General features: G+C 40.5%; 3 protein-coding genes across 3 annotated transcripts; 1 reads left to right on the top strand and 2 right to left on the bottom strand.

Moving 5' to 3' along the window:
• Positions 1 to 3,460: 3,460 nt before the first annotated feature.
• LOC121995269 (VQ motif-containing protein 29-like) lies at positions 3,461 to 3,889 on the bottom strand. The gene has a single exon (XM_042549051.1). It carries the CDS (start codon positions 3,887 to 3,889, stop codon positions 3,461 to 3,463), a length of 429 nt encoding a protein of 142 aa, XP_042404985.1.
• Positions 3,890 to 16,615: 12,726 nt separating this feature from the next.
• On the bottom strand, positions 16,616 to 20,958 carry LOC121997886 (ABC transporter I family member 10-like). Its single transcript, XM_042552552.1, has 6 exons — positions 20,806 to 20,958; positions 20,546 to 20,741; positions 19,824 to 19,910; positions 18,301 to 18,426; positions 18,142 to 18,193; positions 16,616 to 17,025 (listed from the first exon to the last, which is right to left on the bottom strand). The coding sequence occupies exons 1-6, from the start codon at positions 20,883 to 20,885 to the stop codon at positions 16,808 to 16,810; spliced, it is 759 nt and encodes a 252-aa protein (XP_042408486.1). The 5' UTR covers positions 20,886 to 20,958; the 3' UTR covers positions 16,616 to 16,807.
• A 379-nt stretch (positions 20,959 to 21,337) lies between these two features.
• LOC121997887 (transcription factor bHLH148-like) lies at positions 21,338 to 22,445 on the top strand. The gene is made up of 2 exons (XM_042552553.1): positions 21,338 to 21,490; positions 21,568 to 22,445. Exon 2 carries the CDS (start codon positions 21,645 to 21,647, stop codon positions 22,236 to 22,238), a length of 594 nt encoding a protein of 197 aa, XP_042408487.1. The 5' UTR covers positions 21,338 to 21,490; positions 21,568 to 21,644; the 3' UTR covers positions 22,239 to 22,445.
• The last annotated feature ends 279 nt before the right edge of the window (positions 22,446 to 22,724 follow it).

Raw genomic sequence — 22,724 nt, 5'->3', positions numbered from 1 at the left:
ATCGTTGGCGTTTCGCTCACCGCTGTAGCTCGGTCGGCACTCACCTCTAACTTGCCGCTTCGCCTGGCACTCATCACATTCACTTCACTCGACGCTCTACTCGGCACCTCTCGTTCACGTTCCGCTTATCGCTGTAGCTTGGTCGGCACTCACCGCTCAGTCGTCGCTCTGCTCGGCACTCATCATCCTCGTTTCGCTCACCACTGTGGCTCGATCGGCACTCACCGCTCAGTCGTCGCTCTGCTCGGCACTCATCATCCGTGTTTCGCTCACCACTGTGGCTCGATCGGTACTCACCGCTCAGTCGTCGCTCTGCTCGGCACTCATCATCTGCGTTTCGCTCACCACTGTGGCTCGATCGACACTCACCGCTCAGTCGTCGCTCTGCTCGGCACTCATCGTTCGCATTTGGCTCACCGCTGTAACTCGACCGGCACTCACCGCTCAGTCGTTGCTCTGCTCGGCACTCATCATCCGCGTTTCACTCACCACTGTGGCTCGGTCGGCACTCACCGCTCAGTTACCGCTCTGCCTGGTACCCATCATACTCGCTCTGCTCGCCTCTCTGCCCGACACTCGTCATTCACGTTTCATGCGTCGTTGTTGCTTGGCTGTTTGCTCGACCACTCATTGGTACCACTCATCTACTCGCCTTACGACGATCGGCCTATCGCTTAAGGGCTTTCTCGGTTGTGACTAGACATCGCCCACCCGTTCTTATCCGGCTCAGTAGGCATTCTCTCTATTTCCGGATTGACATTTTTTGATTGCCCGGTCACGATTTATTGTCGCTCGGTCACAATCATGGCTTGACTCGTCCGTCATTCTCTTTATTGTCAGGTCACGATTTACAGTCACTCGGTCGACACTCACTCGGTCATAATCATGACCTGCTAGTCCATCATTCCCTTTATTGCCAGGTCATGATTTACTGTCGCCCGGTCGACACTTTCTCGGGCACGCATTCAGTTCTACTTATCCGTCCGTCTACTCGCTTGGCATTATCTCGGTCGCCTATTTTTTGATCGCCCGGTCGCGATTTATCGTCGCTCAATCGATATTTTTTCGGTCGCGCTCACAACCTAGCTCGTCTATCACTCTCTCTATTTAACCAGTCGCAATTTCTTGTTGCTCTCTAGATTCTATTTGGGTCACTTGCTCGGCATCGTCCCAGCTACTCGTTCGATGTAACAAGATGAGCTCAGTGATCTGATTCCGTGTTTGGTAGCGGTTCTGTTTTGGGCTTGGTCTAGTCAATCGGACTGGTGCCTCCTTCGACCAGCTAGACTTGAAGGGGAGACTTGTGATACGGATATTGGGGGAAGGGCAGAGAAGAAATTATGGGAGAAAGGGAGGGGCAATTTGGGAAAATGGCTGGATAGGGCTTTGGGAGAAAAGGGGGGACTGGTTCGTGAGTGGGGGCAGCCGCCGCCAATAGGAATGACGAGGACTCCTTCTTCCTCCCTCTCAGGCTTCTCACCGAGGCCGGCGTCGACCGATCCCCTCCGATCCTCCTTCAACCACCCTTTCTTCTCCTCTCTCTCCTTCTTCTCCGCCGCCTCGCGCACAAGGGGTCTTCCGCAGGTCCTTCTCCGTCGCTGCCAGGGGCTGGCCACTCCGCCCTCGCTGCTTCTGGCCACCGTCTCCCTCTCACGCTCGCTCCCCTGCTGATGCTTCCTCTCTGCTCCCCGCACGCACCTCGACCTCCATCCCAATCGCCACTGCCACTTTCTTTCTCGCCGGCAGCAACCGCCAGCCACAACCTCCTCCTCTTCTCCCTACTTACGCGCGTTGCCTCCCTCTCTTACTCTCTCTCGCCTTCATCGCTGGGGGTTCTTCCGCCGCCACCGCTTCTTCTTCCTTCACCGCCAGCCTCTCTTCTCCTCCTAGTGATGTCGTCGCTGCCGGACAAGTTACTGCTCCTCCCCTCTTCGTCACGCTATGCTCTTTGCCGACGCTTGCCTCAGCCTCTACCGCCGGAGCCAGCCAAGGAGGCACCACCTCCCCTTACATAGACAGCCGAAACCCACACCCTCGCTACCGACCTCGCCTGAACCTCCTCTCTTGCCACTGTTCCTAAGCATAGGTTTGGCTATCATGGACGTAGGTCCTAGGGTGGCTGATCTGGTGGCGTTCCCTTTTCGTTGTGCCCTGGCCTTCGCGCCAATTTGTGTGTGTGTGTTATGCCCCGACCTTTGCACTGATCTGATTTGTGTGTCATGTCTTGGCTTGTGCGTCGATAGTGTATTATTTCGGCATGCGTGCTGATTTCATATCCCGGTCTGTGTGCCGGTATCTTATCTCGGTCTACGTGTCAGTGTTTTATCTCGATCAACATGCCGAAGTCATGTCTCGGCCTACGTGTTGATTTCGTGTCCCGGCCTGCGTGCCGTTAGTACCTCCCGGCCTGCATACCGGTGTCTTATCCCGGTCTGCATGTCGTCTTCCAACTCGAGCCGCGTCCCATCTGAGAGCGCCCCTAGGCCAGGTTACATTTTCCGTTCATATTTTATGCACATTTCATTATTTTATAGCTTAGTTTGGTACTCATATATTCGTTGGATCTGCCTCGAGCATTTGGGTTCCGGGTCAACCCGGTCCCTGGCTGCAGGTAGCGTTGACCAGGGGACTTCTGAATACTTGATCAACATAAAAGCCATCTCAGCACACACCCCCCTCTGGGATGTCGTGACTCGGTCAACATTCCATCCACCTCGCCCGGCGGTCCGTCTGACTCAGATTCCGGACAGGATCACATACCTTTAGTACCATGTGGGGTTTCGCTTTTTCGAGACACATACACAAGGTGCGTCAAAATCATATTCCGTCAACACCGACTATTCAGATTCCGAACAAGATCACATAGGACCAATCTTTCACATTGGCGTTAAGCACCTTGATGCTTAATTGCTTGGCATATAAGTGGTTATGCTGACTTATATAATCAAATCTACTCGCTTGAGCAAGAGTTGGACTTTACATACAGGAAAGGAAAGGTTGGAGGAAAAAAACGAATTTAGGATTAGAAAAAGACTACATTATTTATAGAACTTTTCTAATTAAACTTTGAAAGAAAAAAATAGAAACGAACACAAAACATTATTGATCACCCACAAAATCCGTCAATTGGGAAAATTATTTCTCACAGAAGATCTACCTTTAATTCGCTAAAAAATAATTTTAATTTAATTTTTAAAATTCTTTTCTTTTCTACATTATTTTATTTCTTCATTGCATCAACTGTAACTCAACTTATAAGCTAAAAGGATTAGATTTCTCTAAGTGACTAGACTGACTTTTTCTTCATAGGACAAATTGATCAACACAACGTCATCATAAACAAGTTGCATTAATCACATAAACAAGTCATCATAAACACAATTTAACTGAGGAAAATCTAAAAATTGTTCAGGGATTATTAGTTTGCAGCATACAGTACTGCTTAGTTCTATGATTCTATCTATAGGTCCATGCTGCCAAAGTCGCCGGCAGGGCTCAAGGGTGGAAAGGAACACCAACTCGAATACAAAGACGGAGACAGCAGACCTTGCAGAAATTCTGTGGGAGACTGTCCGTCCGGAGCAATGATCTTAGAGTGATCGGCGCCACCTGACATCACCGGAGCTGCCAACTTGAGTGGAGGCAGCTGCGGGGCAGTGTCCCTCAGCGGCCGCTGGCGCGGTGGTGGGGCTGCCGAATGGGTCGCCCCCGTCAGCTGCTGGACAAGCGTCCGGAATCCCCGGGGATCCACCCGGTACACCTTTGGCGCCGGCGACTGGTCGGGCTTCTTGTGCGGTGCTTTCCCAGGCTGTCTTTGCACCGAGTGGAGCACCGCGCTGTAGGGAGGTTGCTGCGACGGCCTCTGTCTCTTGTCGAAGTTTTGATCCATCGGTTGAGCTTCCAAATTGGAAATAGAAGAATGGGTGCAGCGGCATTCTATAACTGACCATCTTTAGTGGGTTAGAGAAGAAGGATGGCAAGGCCGCACGAGCACGGTTGTTGACCGTAGAACTATGCCGCGGCGTCTCGTTTGACCAACGCGTGGAAGTGGTGGTCAAAAGAAGGCGGCTACCCTGAGCAGTCGACTAGACTGCATGGATTGGATTCTGATCTTCTGCCCGCGTAACATTTTCATCATGAAAGGTAAAGACGCAAAGACAAATTAATGAAATTATGGGCCAGTTTGTTTTATTGACTTTAGAATTGCTATCTTTCGCGTTGATTCAAACCAGAGGCGTTGACAAAATATGACCAAAATCAACATTTTGTTAATTCGGTGACGAGTGAGTTAAATGTAAAAGTTTTTTTAAAATTAAATATCAGAAATTATTGTCCGACTTTTGACATACGGAAAGATGAGAGCATTAGAAATATTTTTATTTTGATTATGAATCTTATATATTTATTATGATTTTATTTATTCATAATTTTTTTATCTTAATAAAAGGTCACATATATTATAAAATTTAAATGTACATAATTAATTAAAATCTTACGATATTATATTTTTTAATATGGTAAGATTATTTTATCATATCTCTTAATATGGTATAATTATTTTCTCATGATTTATTATAATATTAAGGATTGAGAGGAAACTTATTTCAATTAGTCCCATAAAAAGGGTGTAAAGTGTTTTCCAAATACCATTGACAGGAAACTTATTTCAATTCATATATAAATTTCTTGAGTTTGTACACCAAGCGCTCACCATTATTAGAGAAAAAAATCTTCTGATTATTTCATATAAACCTCTTCTTTTATATCTCCATTAAAAAACATAATTTTCATACCCATTTGTTACAATTTTAAATCAAAATGTGCAACCAAAGCCATAATAATGCGAAAAGAAGTTTTCAAGAGAAAATGTCTCTTTATAGTTAATTCCTTTCCTTTGAGTGAATCATTTAGCCACCAATCTTGCTTTGTATCTCTCAATATTGTACAATGAGTTCTTTGGTTTGAAAACCCATTTACATCTTATGATTTTTGCATTATCGGGCAACTCAACAAGATCTCAGACTCCATTAGACGTCATAACATTCAATTCTTTTTTCATAGCATCATCAACCACTTTGATTCGCTACAACTCATAGCTTGTGAAAATATTTTAGGATCATTTTCGGCTCTAACATTAAAATTTGATTCTTATAAATATACAACATAATCACTAGGTATTTCTAATTTTCTTATTCTAGTAGATCTTCATAAGTTATCTAGGAACTTGTTGTTCAATCGGTTAAGCAATTCCGTGTTCCCCAATAACAATTTGATTGACTAAATTTTCATCAATATTTTATAGAATCTCCTCAATTGATTGTCTAACATCCATTTGTGCTTGAGAGGTGTGAATGACGACCTGGGGTTTACCATTCGATTCTCAGGAACTGACGACCTGAGGTTTACCCCGCCATGCGCCTATGGCCTGTGTACCTGCATGAACCTTCCTCCATATCCGTGGGGCCGACACTAGGGGGGCCGCTAAGGTAGCGGATTTACCTTTTTTGAGAGGTGTGAATGACAGCTCATCCATAACTAGAACAAGGTGGTTGATCATTAATGTGATCTTTCTCAAAAAATTGTCTTGAGAATGATCACTCCCACTAGTTAAGTCATTCTTAAAAAATTTTACATTTCTTGATTCCACAATTCTATTACTATGAGATGAACAATAAAATCTATATCTCTTGAACTTTTTCGGCATATCCAATGAAATACCAACTTATAGTCATTGTTGGTGCAGTGGAGACCGACAAGAGGGGGGTGAATTGCTGAAAACAAAAATAAAACTACCCTCCTCGGATTTCAACTCAGAAATAAAATCAGCAATAAAATAACAACTAAATTAAGGAGATAGAAGAAGAAACAGAAACAGAATTTAACCTGGTTACAACCAAGGAGGTTGTTAATCCAGGGCGATGAAAAGTTCTACTAGCAGAATCTCCTTTACTGTAGGCGGAGAAGCCTTTTTACACTTAGAACGCTCACTTAGTTGCTAGGAATTGATTACAGATTGATTGTTTGAGTTGTTGTTGAATTCCTAGCTCCAGGGGCCTTTTTATAGCTCCTGGAAAGTCTATCCCGAGGGTCCAAGGTGCCTCCAACAAGGTTCAAGGCGCCTCTAGCTCGTTCAGCGGATAAAACTTTATCCGCACGCAAACGGTCAAAACTGACCTGTTGAAGGCGCCTTTAACAGGCTTGAAGGCGCCTTAAACAAGCTTGAAGGCGCCTTCAAGCTTGTTTAAGGCGCCTTCAAGCTACAGTAACTTCCTGCTACAGTAATTTCCAGCCTCTTTTGACTCCTTTTCTTCTTCGCTTTGGCTTCCGAAGCTCCGTTCTTTTGGGTGATTGCGGCCAACCGGAATAGGGTTCACCCGAACCCAATTCCCGGTCTTCTCCTCAAGCAGCCTTCCGTCCCGGCTTAACGTCCCTCGAACGCCGCGCACGCTCTTCACGCCCACCGGAGTACTCTTCCGCAGCTCTCTTGTCCTTCGGACGCACCGAGCCCGTCGGCTCCCTTCCCGTGCCGTCCTTCTCGCTAGCTGCATCTTCCGCTCGACTTTCTGTGCTCCTAAGCTCCTGCACACTCAGACATAGGGATCAAACACAGCAGGACCTAACCAACTTGGTTGATCACATCAAAACTACCACGGGGTCCAACAATCTCTCCCTTTTTGATTTGCATCAACCCAAGTTCAAGTTAGGGTTAAAAATAGACAAAAAATAGTAATTTTAAAGAAAAATTACTAAACTAATAAGTTAAGAATAATTTTTTGCAATTAGTAAAATTGCAACATTTTTTTTAAAAAAATTTTAAGTTTTCTCTAACTCCCCCTAAACTTGTACTTTTCTCTCCCCCTTTGATCATAACAAAAATGGGGTCTTTAAGAATATTCAAGTAAGATTGAAGTTTTTTGAAAATTTTCTAAGTTAAAAATGAATTTTTGAAAAAAAAATTGCTAAGTTAAAATAAATTTTTAAAAAAAATTTCTAAGTAAAAAAAATCCTAAGTAAATGTTCAAATGTTCCCAAAAAAATTTCTAAGTCAAGTGAATAAACTTTTAGAATTTTCCAGAAGAAAATTTCTAACCAAAAAAATTAAGTTAGAATTTTTTTAAAAAATTCTAAGGAATTTTTGTTTATTTTAACAAATATTTGATAAACTTTCAAAGCATTATTTAATTCTTGTTTAATGTTTTTTCAGAAAGTTAATTAAACATTTTCTTTCAATATTTTAACTTCCAGGTCGTGGCGAGGCACTAGGCCTTCTTGGTTATTGGAGCAACAACCACTTCCTTAGACAAAGCTTCCATAAAGAATTTCAATGTTTAATTTTCTCACTATAAGCTTTTAATTTTTGAAAAAATTAATTAAGCACAGATTTTGGAACCCAATAGAGGTTCCTTTGTACAGGATTATTCAAAAATCTAGGGGGTACATAGTTTCTTGGTATTTTCCTAAGTTGACCTTGATGCTTCCTTATATACCAATTTAATTTACCATAAATTCTTAATTTTGAATTTGGAAATTGATTTAAGCATGCATCAGATTTTAGTTTTTCAATTTCTAATTTCAAATTTTCATTTTCTGATTTTAGATGATCATACATTTCTAACGGGCATGCTCTTGCTAGGTTCAACTTTAGTTCAGCATTCTCTTTTTCTAATTAATCAAACTCTTTAGAAAGAGACTTGATAAATTTAAAAGATTGAGTTGGGGTTAGATTGCGTACCTTACTTACCTGGTCTGGTGACGCTCCCCATTCACTGCTGCTTTCTTCTTCTGATGTTCCTCCCCCTTCATCGATGCTCATTTCTGAGCTCGAGTCTTCTTCCGGTTGATGGTTCGCCAATAGCGCTAACCCTGAGAATTCTTCGATGTCCGACTCAGAGGTTGACGAATCTGACCAAGTAGCCTTCAGATTCTTGTACTTGGAGGGTTCTGGTTTCTTGTATTTTGGCTTTTCCTTTTCTTTTTTCTTTCTCTTCAATTTTGGGCATCCTCCTTGATGTGCCCTTCTTCGTTGCAGTTGTAGCAACGAGCCGTCCTCTTCTTTCGATAATGCTTCTGCGATTTAAATTTATTAGAACTGAAAAACTTATTGAAGCGTCTTACCAGTAGTGCCACTTCGGATTCGTCGACTGAGGCTTCGGAGTCAGAATTGTTCATCTTTGCCTTTAAGGCAATGTTCTGACTTGTCTTCTCTGCTCCGTTGGGTTCTGAAACTCGAGATTCGTGAAGTTCAAAAATCGAAAATAATTGTTCTAACGTACTTACCTCGAGGTCCTTAGAGATGTAGTACGCATCTACTAAGGAGGCCCACTCTGGAGTTCTCGGGAAGGCATTGAGCGCGTATCGGATAGAATCCCGGTTGGTTACCTCTTCTCCAAGGTTCGTTAGTTGCGTTATCAGTTCCTTGATTCTCGCTTGGAGTTGCGCTACCTTCTCGCCTTGGTTCATCCGGAGGTTCGTTAACTGGTTCCAGAGGATGTCGAGCTTTGCTAGCTTCGCTTCGGAGGTACCTTCGTGAAGCTCCAGGAATTTCTCCCAGAGATCTTTCGCTGAGTCGTAGCTTCCGATCCGATTTACCTTCTGCGGCGGCAGCACACTGAGCAGGTGGAACTCTGCCTTTCCGTTGGCGACGAAATCGGATTGCTCCTTCTTGCTCCATGTGTTTTCTTCTTTGTCTTTCGGCGCTGCAAAACCATATTTCATTGTAATAAGAATATCAAAATCCGTTTTAAAAAATATCTCCATTTTGCGCTTCCAAGTGGCGAAGTCTCCATCGAACTTCGGGGGATGGATGTTCGCTCCGGCCATCGTCTTGATCGTAGTGCTTCAGTTGGCGGTTAGTCCTTCTGAGGCGATCAGGCTCTGATATCACTTGTTGGTGCAGCGGAGACCGGCAAGAGGGGGGTGAATTGCTGAAAACAAAAATAAAACTACCCTCCTCGGATTTCAACTCAGAAAGAAAATCAGCAATAAAATAACAACTAAATGAAGGAGATAGAAGAAGAAACAGAAACAGAATTTAACCTGGTTACAACCAAGGCGGTTGTTAATCCAGGGCGATGAAAAGCTCTACTAGCAGAATCTCCTTTACTGTAGGCGGAGAAGCCTTTTTACACTTAGAACGCTCACTTAGTTGCTAGGAATTGATTACAGATTGATTACTTGAGTTGTTGTTGAATTCCTAGCTCCAGGGGCCTTTTTATAGCTCCTGGAAAGTCTATCCCGAGGGTCCAAGGCGCCTCCAACAAGGTTCAAGGGGCCTCCAGCTCGGTCAGCGGATAAAACTTTATCCGCACGCAAACGGTCAAAATAGACCTGTTGAAGGCACCTTCAATAGGCTTGAAGGAGCCTTCAAGGGCGCCTTCAAGCTTGTTTAAGGCGCCTTCAAGCTACAGTAACTTCCTGCTACAGTAATTTCCAGCATCTTTTGACTCCTTTTCTTCTTCGCTTTGGCTTCCGAAGCTCCGTTCTTTTGGGTGATTGCGGCCAACCGGAATAGGGCTCACCCGAACCCAATTTCCGGCTTTCTCCTCAAGCAGCCTTCCGTCCCGGCTTAACGTCCCTCGAACGCCGCACACGCTCTTCACGCCCACCGGAGTATTCTTCCGCAGCTCTCTCGTCCTTCGGACGCACCGAGCCCGTCGGCTCCCTTCCCGTGCCGTCCTTCTCGCTAGCTGCGTCTTCCGCTCGACTTCCTGTGCTCCTAAGCTCCTGCACACTCAGACACAGGGATCAAACACAGCAAGACCTAACCAACTTGGTTGATCATATCAAAACTACCATGGGGTCCAACAGTCATTGGATTAAGTTTCTTTTCTTGTGAGTTATAAACTCTTACTCAGACAGATACCCCTAAATACGTATATATAGCAAACTCGGTTTCCAACCTTTCCATAACTCAAATGGTGTCTTTGCAACATCCTTAGTTGAAACTCAGTTTAATATATACACTACCATTTTAAGATCTTCAATCCATAAGGATTTAGGAAGTTTGGAGTTGATACGTATACTCTTAACCATGTTGATTAAAATTTGATTTCTTTTTTCAGTCACACTGTCTGGTGAACTAGGCATAGTGTATTGGGCAACAATTCTATTTTCTTAAAGAAACTTTATAAATGGACCAAGTGTTTGTCCACTTTTAATATATCTACCATAGTATTCACCATCTCTATCTATTCTTACAATCTTAATTTATTTTTCAGATTATTTTTCTACCTCTACCTTAAATATCTTAAAGGCACTTAATGCTTCATTCTTATTACGAAGCAAGTAAATATACATATATCATGAGTAATTATCAATGAAAGAGATAAAGTATTTTGGATCATGCATATCCATATATGGATAATATATATCTGAATGTATGATCTCCAATATTTCAATACTCCTCTTGGCACCCGTTTTGAATTTGTTGGCCTGTTTTCCCTTAATGCAGTCCATACAAGTCTCAAAATTAACAAAATCTAAAATACCAAGTACTTAGGGGTGGCAATTTTTGACCCGACACGAAAACACGACCCGAACTGAACACGAAAAAATCAGGTTAGGGTTGGGTAGTTTCGGGTTCGGGTCGAAATCGGGTTGACACAATTGACCCAATTAATAAACAGGTCGGGTTCGGGTCAACCTGAAATGACCCAATTATAACCCGCGAACCCGTTTATAATTATAAATTTAAACTAAAATTAAAAATTTTAAAAAGTTAAAAACTCTAAACATAGAGATGTGCTCTTGATTGCAATGTTGCTATGGTTTATCATTTATGATATGTATTTTCAATTTATGTAGATAAATGTTATTTTTAATTTTTAATTTAATATACAAAATTTTTTTATTGAATTCAGGTCATGTTCGGGTCAAACGGGTCAAACGGGTTAAACGGGTCGGGTTCGGGTCAAGTGCAAATAAACAGATCAAGTTCAGGTTGAATAGTTTGACCTGAATTCATAATCAGGTCGGGTTCAGGTTGTCATTTTCCAACCCGCCAACCTGCCAACCCGAACCCGTCAACCTGAACCCGAACCAAATTGCCACCCTTACAAGTACTCCTTCATTTCCTAATCTGAATGTTTAAATTTGTCATAGCATTTAATTCTTCTTACATAGCATCATACATTCCTTATGCTTCTGCTTTCTAAAGCTTGATGTATGCTTAGATCTGCATTAGACCTGACATTGCATTTGCTGTTAGTATGTTGGGAATGTTGGAACCCCAAGGTGTTTTGATGTGATCAAACAAGTTAAATTAGGTCCTGTTTGTTTTAACCCTTGTGTTTAAGTGTGCAGGAGCTTAGGAGCACAGGAAGTCGAGTGAAAGACGCGGCTAACGAGAAGGACGACACGGGAGAGAGCTGACGAGCTCGGTATATCCGAGGGATAAGGTGATCGCGGAAGAGTACACCGGTGGACGAGAAGAACGTACGCGACGTTCGAGGGACGAGAAACCGGGGAGGAAGGCTACTCGAGGAGAAGGTCGGAACTTGGATTCGGGTGTGCCCTATTCCGAATGGCCGAGATCACCCAAGCTAGTGGAGCCGGAGCGAAAGACTCAAACCAAGATGAGCTGAACCGGAGCATAGGCCCCGGACCGAGGAAAGTCAACCGTGTTAACTTTCTTGGTCCGGGCGCCTAGAACCATTCCGGGCGCCCGGACCTGACTTTTTGACCAAATCGAGTTTTGACTCGATCTGAATGTTAGGGGATAAAATTTATCCCCCCAGGGCGCCCGGACCCTTCAGGGCGCCCCGAACAGTGCTATAAATATAGCATTGATCTGCACAATTTATTCAATTCACTTGTAATCCATTTTTCTGTGCTTTATTTTTCTATCTGTGCTGTTAACGCTGTAAGAGGCTACTTCGTCTGAAGGAGACATCAGATAGTGCATCATATTTTTCTTGGATTAACAATCTCCTGATTGCAAACCAAGTAACTTCCTTGTGTCTGTTTGCTTTTTATTAGTCTCTTTTATTTTAATTACAAGTGCTATTATTTAGTTGAAAATCCGAGAAAAGGTTGTTTTATTTTGTAGGGCAATTCACCCCTCCCTTTTTACCGTCCTCCAAAGGGACCAACAAGTGGTATCAGAGCAAGAGCACTTCAGGAGGACTAACCGCCGATCGAAGCAACGAGATGGCCAGACCAAGCATCGTTCCACCAAAATTCGAGGGGGACTTCGCACACTAGAAGCGTCGTATGGAGGTATTTTTGAAAACTGATTTCGAAATTTGTCTAATTATAAAATATGGTTTTGTAGCTCCTACTAATCAAAATGGAGAAGAAAAAGAAGAGAGTCTTTGGACGAAGAAGGAGTAGAATAATTCTGTAGTGACCAACCGAGCGGAGTATCACCTGCTGAGCGTGCTGTCGCCTCAAGAAGTCAACCGCGTCGGAAGCTACTTGTTGGCCAAAAAACTCTGGGAAAAATTCCTGGAGTTTCACAAAGGCACGTCCGAAGCCAAACTAGCAAGAAGAGACATCCTTTGGAACAAACTGTCGAACATTCGTCTTGAAAAAGGTGAGAAGGTAGCCGATCTACACGCGAAGATAAAAGAATTAATTACCGATCTCGAGAACCTCGGTGAAACGGTAACCAACCGAGACACCATACGCTACGCACTCAACGCGTTTCCCAGAACTCCAGAATGGATGTCAATCATCGACACCTACTACATTTCAAAGGACCTGGAGGTAAGTACCTTAGAAGAGTTATTTTCTACTCTTGAATTACATGAAACCAGATATGCAGGGACAACAAAGGAATCAAGCCAGATTATGACGCTAAACGCAACCAAAAAGGATGAACCCGAGTCAGACTCAGAAGAAGATCAAGAAACATATATAGTAAAAAACTTTAGAAAATTCTTTCGATCTAATAAATTTAAAGAAATGCAGAATAAAAAGAATCTGAGAAATAGAAAAAGGGTTCATTGCTACTAGTATCAAAAGGAAAGACATTTAAAAGAAGATTGCCCATAATTAAAGAAGGGCAAAGTCAAGATACCCAAGAAGCACAAGATTCTAAAAGCCACTTGGGACGACACCTTATCATCTGAAGCCGAAGTACAAGAATATGTCGGACTAGCACTAATGGCGAGCTATGAAGGGCAAAGTACATCGGAACCTAGCATCAATGAAGGGGGAGCGACTTCAGACGAATGCAGTGAAACAGGGGGAGAGTCAGGCTTCAAGTCTGATATGGTAAGTGAGGTATGCCTCTTACCTCCTAATCAACTTTATTTTAGTATTAAGGTTATGGCAAAATCCATGTACAAATTAGAAAATAAAAATACCAAATTAAAAAAAAATTAGAAATAAATTTTTTTTTGGTAAAATCTTGTCTAATAGAAGACTTTGATAAAATAAAATTTGAAAATGATAAATTAAAAGAAGAAATAGAAAATTTGAAAAAGCCTACTTGTTCAAATATTTCTGCTTTTAAAAATTATAAAGGATTAAACTAGTACTATAGGTTTCACCAAAATCAAATCAAAAAAATATCAAAAGTCTATGTGCCTAGAAAATACTTGATTAACCCTGTAGGAAGGAACCTATATTGGGTTCCAAAAACTTATTTAATTTAAAAATTAAAATTAGACTTAGCATTTTCAGCAAGAAAATTAAACATTTAATTTCTTTATGCGGCTTTGTCTAAGAAAGTGGTTGTTGTTCCAATAACTAAGAAGGCCTAGTGTCTCGCTACTGCTTGGAAGCCAAGTATCAAAATAAGAGTTTAATTGACTAACTGAAAAAATATTAAATTAATTTTTTTATAAAAAAATACTTTAAAAGGTTACTCAATCTGTTTTGAAAAATATTTAATTTTAAAATATTGTTAAGTTGCACAACAAATTTTATTGTTAATTGAAACTTAAAAGTTTCTATTGTTAATTGCACAACAAATGCTTCACAATTTAATTTTAAAAATTCAATAGTTTTTATTAAAATATTCTTTCCTTAAAAATTTTGTCTTAAAAGTTTTTTTATTACTTAGAAATTTTCGTTTGCTTCAACACTCTTGAAAATTTTTTCTGTTGAAAATATGTTTCTAACTTAGAAATTTAACTTAAAAATTTTTTTAACTTAGAAGTTTTTGAAAGTTACTTATTCCGTTACACACAATTTATTTTTAACTTTGCAAATTAAATTTTCTTTTAACTTAGATTTTTTTTTTTTAAAAAAAAGTTAACCTTCGACTTGTTAAAGAACCCCAATTTTTTATGTGATCAAAGAGGGAGAAGAATGTTAAGTCTAAGAGGAGGTATAATTTCATTGATAAATCATATTTGCACTTATTTGCAAACTTAATTGTTTTTTACTTTATGTTTGTTTTACTCTAACTTAACTTGGGTTGCTCACATCAAAAAGAGGGAGATTGTTGGAACCCAAGGTGTTTTGATGTGATCAAACAAGTTAAGTTAGATCCTGTTTGTTTTAACCCTTGTGTCTAAGTGTGCAGGAGCTTAGGAGCACAGGAAGTCGAGTGAAAGATGCGGCTAACGAGAAGGACAACACGGGAGAGAGCCGACGGACTCGGTGGGCCCCAGGGACGAGGTGACCGCGGAAGAGTACGCCGGTAGACGAGAAGAACGTACGTGACGTTCGAGGGATGAGAAACCGGGGAGGAAGGCTGCTCGAGGAGAAGGCCGGAACTTAGGTTCGGGTGAGTCCTATTCCGGATGACTGAGATCACCCAAGCTAGTGGAGCCGGAGCGAAAGACCCAGACCGAGACGAGTTGAACCGGAGCAGAGGTCCCGGACCGAGAAAAGTCAACCATGTTGACTTTCCTGGTCCGGGTGCCCGGAACCATTGCGGGCACTCGAACCCATTCCGGGCGGGCGGACCCGACTTTTTGACCAGATCGAGTTTTGACTTGATCTGAACGTTAAGGGATAAAATTTATCCCCCAGGGTGCCCAGACCTTTCAGGGCGTTCCGAACAGTGCTATAAATATAACACTGATCTGCACAGTTTATTCAATTCACTTGTAATTCATTTCTCTGTGCTTTACTTTTCTGTCTGTGCTGTTAACGCTGTAAGAGGCTACTTCGCCCGAAGGAGACATCAGATAGTGCACCATATTTTTCTTGGATTAGCAATCTCCTGATTGCAAACCAAATAACTTCCTTGTGTATGTTTTCTTTTTATTAGTGTCTTTTATTTTAATTACAAGTGCTATTATTTAGTTGAAAATCCGAGAAAGAGTTGTTTTATTTTGCAGGGCAATTTACCCCTCCCCTCTTGCCGGCCTCCGAAGGGACCAACAGGGAAGATATCAAAGTAATCCGGGTATAGACCATTGGAAAGCTGCAAAGAAAGTGATAAGATACCTTCAAGGGACTAAATACTACATACTTATATTTAGATCAGTTGAGAATTTAGAAGTGATTAACTACTCTGATTCATATTACGACATTGATTTACAAAAATCAAATTTTGGATATGTTTTTATGCTAGCCGGTGGAGCTGTGTCTTGTAGAAGTGCAAAGCAGACGTTGACTGCCACTTCTACTATGAAGGCTGAGTTTGTATCTTGCTTTGAGGCGACCTCGTATGGTATTTGAATGAAGAGTTTCATTTCGGGGCTTAGAATTGTAGATTCTATTTCTAAGCCATTGAGGATATATTATGACAATTCAGCTGTTATCTTTATGGCTAAGAACAATAAAAGTGGGAGTCAAATTAAGCATATCGACATTAAATATCTAGCTATAAAAGAATGTGTTAGAAATAAACCAGTGGTGATTGAGCACATTAACACTGAATTGATGATGGTTGATTCTTTGACTAAAGGCATGCCACCGTTGAAGTTTAGGGATCAAGTAGAGGATGGGACATAGTTCCCTTATGTAATTTTTGTTGTTAGAACAATTTAATTATCAATGAAACTCAATTATGATATTTTCTCATATTTGTGTACACATTAATTAATTTGAGAACTATTACGACCTTGAATAAACATAAAATTTATTCATTAAGATATATTAGTTGAGAAACATAATACAATATAACACATGAAAAATAATACTCACATTTAGAGGACCTATCATCATGATTCATATATCAAATACATATATATTAAGTGGAAGAATATTAAAAATATTTTTATTTTGATTATGAATCTTTACTTAATTTTTCTTATTATATATATATATATAGTAAAATTTAAATGGTCATCATTAATTGAAATCTGATCTCAATATAAATATCATATCTTTTAATATGATATAATTATTTCATTATGATTTACCACAATATTAACGATTAACTCAATGATGATAATTAATCCTTATAAATAGTGACATTTAGGGTCCTTAAACATATACACCTCTTAAGAATAACAATACTATAAAAGAGGTTTGGAGTGTTTAAAAAACTATAAAGCATTAAGCAAGGTACCGAATATTCTTTAAATATCAATGACCGTCAATAACAATCGATTTATTTTTCCACATTCAATTATCATATTTATTTAGAACTCAGCATGATCCATTATTTCTAACATAGAGAACAACCATCAACATTTAAACACTGAAAGACTGTCAAATAACAGACATTTTCAGCTCTTGAGGCTTTCTCAATTAGGCATGACGCTGAACATCTATCAAGAGTGACCAGCTAGGCAGCTCTAATCAACATGTTTAATCTCAAACAGAATCGTAAAAGTTCCAAGTGTTGAAGGCAGAGCAATCTCATAATTAATAGATTGAATAAGATGAAACAAAACATATGAAATGAAGAGATTCCATGCCCTGGAAACTATAAAATGCTAAGAACATTACAGTGAAGCAGCTAGATGTTGAGATACTGTCTATATCTGGCCTGTTTCTCTTTTATAAAGTTAGAAACCGAGGGAACATCCCCATGCATCACTATTTTTCCATCTTCCATATAAATAGCACCGTCTGCATATTTGAGTTCTTCCAAACGGTGTGTTACCCATAGTGCAGCGACTTCTGGACTAGAAACGGAATTCTTGACTGCCTCCACAACTCCTGCCTGGTAAACATCTGAAAAGTGAATCAACAAATAAAAATGCCTTTGGAGAAAGAATGTTTATAGAATGTTGTGCGGGATAAACACTGAAGGGGATACTTAGATAATGGCATCACACATTTTAGATAAAGAACCCACCTAAATTTGGTAAGGTCCAAACAGAAAAGACTCGTCTGCTTGGAAAGAAAAATAGAAAAAGAGACAAGATAGGAGAGTACTAGAAATAACTCTAAAAATCTTATTTACTTGTAATTATTTGGTGAGGAAGTTTCAGAGAGAAAAATAGAGAGACAAAAAGAGGTCACTCTTTTCCTGTGAGAGTTATTATGAGATATGTAACATCAATACCACATTTATTTTTCCTACTATAACATCGTATCAAAACATTTCTTCTAGGACTAGGGTTAGGTCTTACAGATAATCTACATAGGGAGAGGCTGCTAATTTCAATGTAGTGAAGATGGCTTACTCTCCATGCCATGGTGCACTACAAGCCTTCTCATCCACCTTCATATTCCTATGTCTCAGTGCTTGAATAGTTGTATCACCTTTGGGATTTTTTTATCATCATCAGCATCATACATCTGCTTACTCCTTCCATCTCCAATTCACCATCAGCATCATATATCGAAACATCAACACAATATCAACTCAATACTTCCAATCAACGACCCAACCATCAGCAGTACTTCCAATCAACAACCCAACCATCGTCACAATTCAAGATTTTGAATCTTAATTTATCTTTATCCATATGAAAAAAATAATTTCCAATTACACCATTATCCTTTAGCTAACAACTTAGCTAGACTGAATTGCTAAAGAGCAAAGCAAAGTCGTTGACAGAATGATCATTTCTTTGTCAGTCACTAAAATTGGTGAAATGCATGACAAACTATCCTGACAAATCGGAGAAGCTTCATTTCTAACACCTTGGATTTAAGATGGCACAAAGCATCAAAAGCAAAGATCAGGATTTTTTTTTTTTTTAATCCATTACAAGATATGTTTTAAGATTAAAAAAAAAAGAACAGAAGGCCTGGGAAATTCCAGTCAAACCTGGTCATGTTCATCTAAAAATGTTGTAAGTTCATCTAATAATAGAACTTTAGACGCTTCAGCTAAGGCACCTGCAATAGCAACTCGTTGTTTCTGTCCTCCACTGAGGGTTTGAATTGGCCTCTGGTAAATGCAACAAAGGAGACAATAGTACATTAGTCAATTGCTAGGAGCCAGAACTATTAAACAAGCAAATGAAATATAAAAACATAATAGTAAAAAACTCTCACTTGTGAATAACTTTGCAAGCCAACAGCTTCTAAAGCGTTCGAGACTCTCAATCTAACTTCAGATGAAGTTAGATTAAACTTGCCAAGACCAAACGCAATATCTGCTTCCACTGTTGGCATGACCACCTAAAAAATAAGAAAGGGTAAAAAGAACTCAAAGTGATGAGAAAAAAAAAATTCAAGATCTAAGCTAACCACATATGGTGTTTGGCTAAGCTTATAAGTTCTCGAAAACAGCTCATAAGCTGTTTTGGAGCTTATAAGCTCTTCAAATTTGTTTGGTAAAATTTTTTTCAAACAACTTATAAGTGGTCAAAATAAGCTGTTTTGGAACTTATAAGTTGTTTTTAAAAAAGTATGGAAGACCCTACTTTTTAAAAAAAAGATCTTATTTTAATAATTTATTTTTCTAAAATATCCTTATATAATTTCATAAATCCTCATCTTATCCTCCATAAATTTTTATAAGCCTAATATCTTTTTATCTCCGCCGACTTCTCTTCCAACGCTGTTTCATCTTCTCCGCCAACGCCTCTTTCCAATTTTCTCTCCCCGATGCAGAAATTCGCCCAAAACCCTCTATTAATAGTATTATACCCTTTTTGGTAATTTTATTAATAAAAAGATCTTATAATACCAAACACATCAATACCTTTAAGTTGATTGTAATAAGTTCACCCAAACACTTTAACAACTTATTTTTAAAATAAGACCTAACAACTTATAAGCTCCTAAAACAACTTATAAGTTGTCCAAGCTTATAAGTTGTTTTTAATAAGTTTAGCCAAACACCCTCTTACTTACCACTGAAAAACAACAGTGTATTGTACTGCTTGAAGCCCCTAACATAGATTACCAAACTATCATTTTGCCTAAAAATTAAGAGAAAACACTAATTTAAGACACATACAGGTAAGACTCCTTTCATATGGCAACATTTGTCTTAAAATTTTAAAATTTTCTCATCTTTTATAATGTCACTTCAACATTTGTAGAATGCAACTTGCATCCTAAAATCAATACCCATAATCAATCTTGCAATCTTAAAAGTGAGCCCTAGAAGGATACTTATTAACTATCAAAATAATTAAATAAATATCACTTCTACATCATAATGAAATTTCAATGTGATTGCTAGAATGTTCGCAAACAAGCACTATAAATGCACTAGAATATTAGCTCGGTAGATTATAAGGTATAGTGTATAGACCAACAAGGGAAAATTACCTAGTCACAAATCCTATATTTTGTTTGGTGTCAAAAAATGCAAAATTTTCATGCATGTAAAGCTAATTCTGGGAATAAACCAAACAATCGTATGACTAATTTTCTTTTGTTTATTATACATGATGATTACATGGTATGCTGAATTGCTACAAATTTCTTGTTAAAACAGGTAGCATAATTATCATATATTAGAATTATTTAAAACTACTTTAGAACTTTTATAGGAGGTGTTTGAAAAATGAATACTTGCAAATGAACTGAAATTTAGGAGATTTTACAAAAGCAGAAAGAAATACCTGGTGATCAGGATTCTGAAACACAAAACTGTTTGGCTTTTTTACACTGACAATTCCATCATCAGGCCTTAGAAATCCTGCCAACACCTATGCAATCAAAATTCTATTTAGAAATATAACAATAATAAAAAAAATATTAAAAAGGAATTGTATGCAATCCTACTCCAGTTTATAAGGTTGTTGGCAACTTTTGATTATGCAATTAGTACATAAACACTGGTCATAAAATGCAACTTTGAACAAACCTATACAGGATATGATTTCCAGTATGCAATAATAATTCTATCTTTAGAATATGCAACAAAGGGGTACCTTATGTTCTTCAATTAGTTCTATAATTCATTATCACCAACAGCACTATGTCACAATATTACTGCACAGTGATCTAAATAAAGAAACTACTTTTTTGATGATTATTCTTTCTACCAAATTTCGGCGAACAAAAGTTTGAATCAGCAGCAATGCATGGGGAAATCTTCTCTCTTCATCCAACATCTGATTTCAATTTTAGCTGCCTACTTTAGTTCTCTTTTGACAGACATAAAGGAATTTCATTAGGGTAACACTAATGATTTTGAGAAACACTCGGTACCAAACAGTCGAAATCTCAAAATTTCTTTAATCAAGCATCCAAATCTCAACTAACATAATCCGAACTTATCCTGAATCATCCAATTCGCTTCGCTCACATGCTACAAGAACAAACAAGTAAATGGGGCTACCTTCAGGAGGGTGGACTTGCCACAGCCATTGGGACCGAGAAGCATCCAAAGCTGCCCGGGAGGAACCCGGATCGAACAATTCTTCAGAATCGGAACCAACTTCCGCTGCTTGTTCGACAGCGAGAAGTACAGATTACGGGCTTCGATGGCAGATGCCGGCGAAGCCTGCATCGCAACCAGCCGAGACTGCCGACACCTGAAGGAAGTCAGAAAGGATTAGCCAAGAATCACCGAAGGAATCGGCGAGGTGAATCACGCACCTCACTGCTGATGCCGACGGGAGGGTTGGGGCGATAGAAATGGAAGCAGCGCGATCGAGCCAGAGGGCTCGAGGCGTCATTGGCAGGGAGAAGTCAGATTCAGTGAGGTGTGGGAGTGCGAGGGTCGACTTTACTAGGTTCAGGTCTCCGGCCCGGTGCGACGGTCCCATCCCATCAAACCGGACCCATCGGGCTAAAATTGCTGACAAAATCATGAGAAAAAATTAATTTAAAAATGAAATTAATAAAAACTATTATTTCCGTAATGGGTAAAGTATTAAAAAATCGTTTATGATTATTTAATTGGCAAGAATACAAAGTCGTGCTCGCAGCCTCGCAGAAAACTCACCAGAGTCCAACCTGGACGGCACGTGGTTCAGTGGATAAGCATAGCCACGTCCCACGTGATTATGGAACTGGGAATTTCATCGGAGCCGTCGATTAGCCCTTGATGTCATGATCTGTCACATGGTAGGGACAAGTGTACATGTGGGGATGCCAAAATGTGCATTTAAAAAAATATCATATTAATTATTAATTTATGCATCCACCCCGCTTCTCTCCTCCGATATATCCGTTCGATCGGGTGACTAGGTCAACTGTTCTCGCTTCTGCTTCGTCTTCCCGTCCTCACCGATCCATTTCAGGCAAGGAATTCGTGGGTGAATTTCTGTTGGATTTGTTGGTAAGAACCTTGTTTTGGCGATTTTAGCTTTTTAGATCTAGGAATTTTGACTGTTGATTTGGCTGGTTTTGATGCAGGGAGGAAATATTGTGGATTGGTTCGGAGACTTTCTGCAGCAATTTCCACAGATTTGGAGGTCTCCGAGGGCATTAGCATGGCGGTGCCAAACGCGGTAGGGGAATCGGTGCTCGTGGGCGGAGGGGAGAGGAAACGGAAGCGCGGGAGCGAGCCCTCCGCCCCGTTGTCTAAGTGGCGGACAGAGGGTGAGCAAAGGATCTACTCCTCCAGGCTCATCGAAGCCCTCCGCCGGGTCTGCCAATCCTCCGCTTCTGCGCCCTCCGCGTCGTCCTCGGACCACGTGCGGAGCTGCGCCGTCCGAAAGGCGGCGGATCGGGTGTTGGCGGTCTCGGCGCGCGGCCGAACGCGGTGGAGCCGCGCGATCCTCTCAGGCGGGACTCTCAAGCATCGAGTCCGGCCGAAGGGCAGCCGACCGAAGCCTGTCATCTCCGCATTCGTTGCGCGGGCCGCGGCGCAGAGGAGAAAGACCCCGGCGCTGGAGAAGAAGACGAGAGTCCTGGGACGGCTGGTCCCAGGCTGCCGGAAGCTGCCCTTGCCGTCGCTTCTGGAGGAGGCGTCGGGCTACATCACGGCGCTGGAGATGCAAGTGCGGGCTATGAGTGCCATCGCCGAGGCCTTCTCTGCTGCCGGCAGTGCCTCGTTGCCACCAATTCATGCCAACCCTATGTAAGTCAGATGCGAACCCAGGATATTTCTCATTTCCACTTCTTCTTCTATTTTTCTCTCCCTCAGAATTCGTGGCGCATTATGTTGTACCTTTTTTTTTTGTTTTAAAATCAATCCCCATCACCCTTCCCCCCATGTGCTATGAATCTTTTATACGCTGTCGCCGGTAGCTAGATTCCGCAATGCTTAACATTTGTTTCCTTTACCATTATTAGTTTCTTTGGATGACCTCTATTATCTCTTGGTTCCGTAACTTTCGTTTATTTTAAAATATTTATTTTTTTCTTATAGCCAAATGGTCACATTATATTTTATTTATTCCATCTGCAACGCAATGCAATGCAATGCAATGCTCATAGTAAAAATGGTAGGCTTGGTGGTGGCGTTGTTAGAGTGATAGGAGGACATTATAAGTGAAGCAGGTGGACTGAAGATGAGACCATGTGAATCTGACTTTTCAGCAACCAAAGGGAAGAAGATAAATGGAAGT

Source organism: Zingiber officinale, chromosome 6A (assembly GCF_018446385.1).
Source record: "Zingiber officinale cultivar Zhangliang chromosome 6A, Zo_v1.1, whole genome shotgun sequence".
In the NCBI taxonomy this organism is placed as follows: Eukaryota; Viridiplantae; Streptophyta; class Magnoliopsida; order Zingiberales; family Zingiberaceae; genus Zingiber; species Zingiber officinale.
The sequence above is the reverse complement of the archived record's forward strand: the minus strand, read 5'-3'. Positions and strand labels throughout refer to the sequence as shown.

What these genes read in the sequence shown, in the direction of transcription:
- LOC121995269 (XM_042549051.1), bottom strand. Translation starts at nt 3,889, where the DNA reads ATGGATCAAAACTTCGACAAGAGACAGAGGCCGTCGCAGCAACCTCCC.
- LOC121997886 (XM_042552552.1), bottom strand. Translation starts at nt 20,885, where the DNA reads ATGACGCCTCGAGCCCTCTGGCTCGATCGCGCTGCTTCCATTTCTATC. An exon ending in CCGTCGGCATCAGCAGTGAG is followed by an intron (nt 20,742 to 20,805) that starts GTGCGTGATTCA and finishes GACTTCCTTCAG; the next exon opens with GTGTCGGCAGTCTCGGCTGG. An exon ending in GCTTGCAAAGTTATTCACAA is followed by an intron (nt 18,194 to 18,300) that starts GTGAGAGTTTTT and finishes TGCATTTACCAG; the next exon opens with AGGCCAATTCAAACCCTCAG.
- LOC121997887 (XM_042552553.1), top strand. Translation starts at nt 21,645, where the DNA reads ATGGCGGTGCCAAACGCGGTAGGGGAATCGGTGCTCGTGGGCGGAGGG.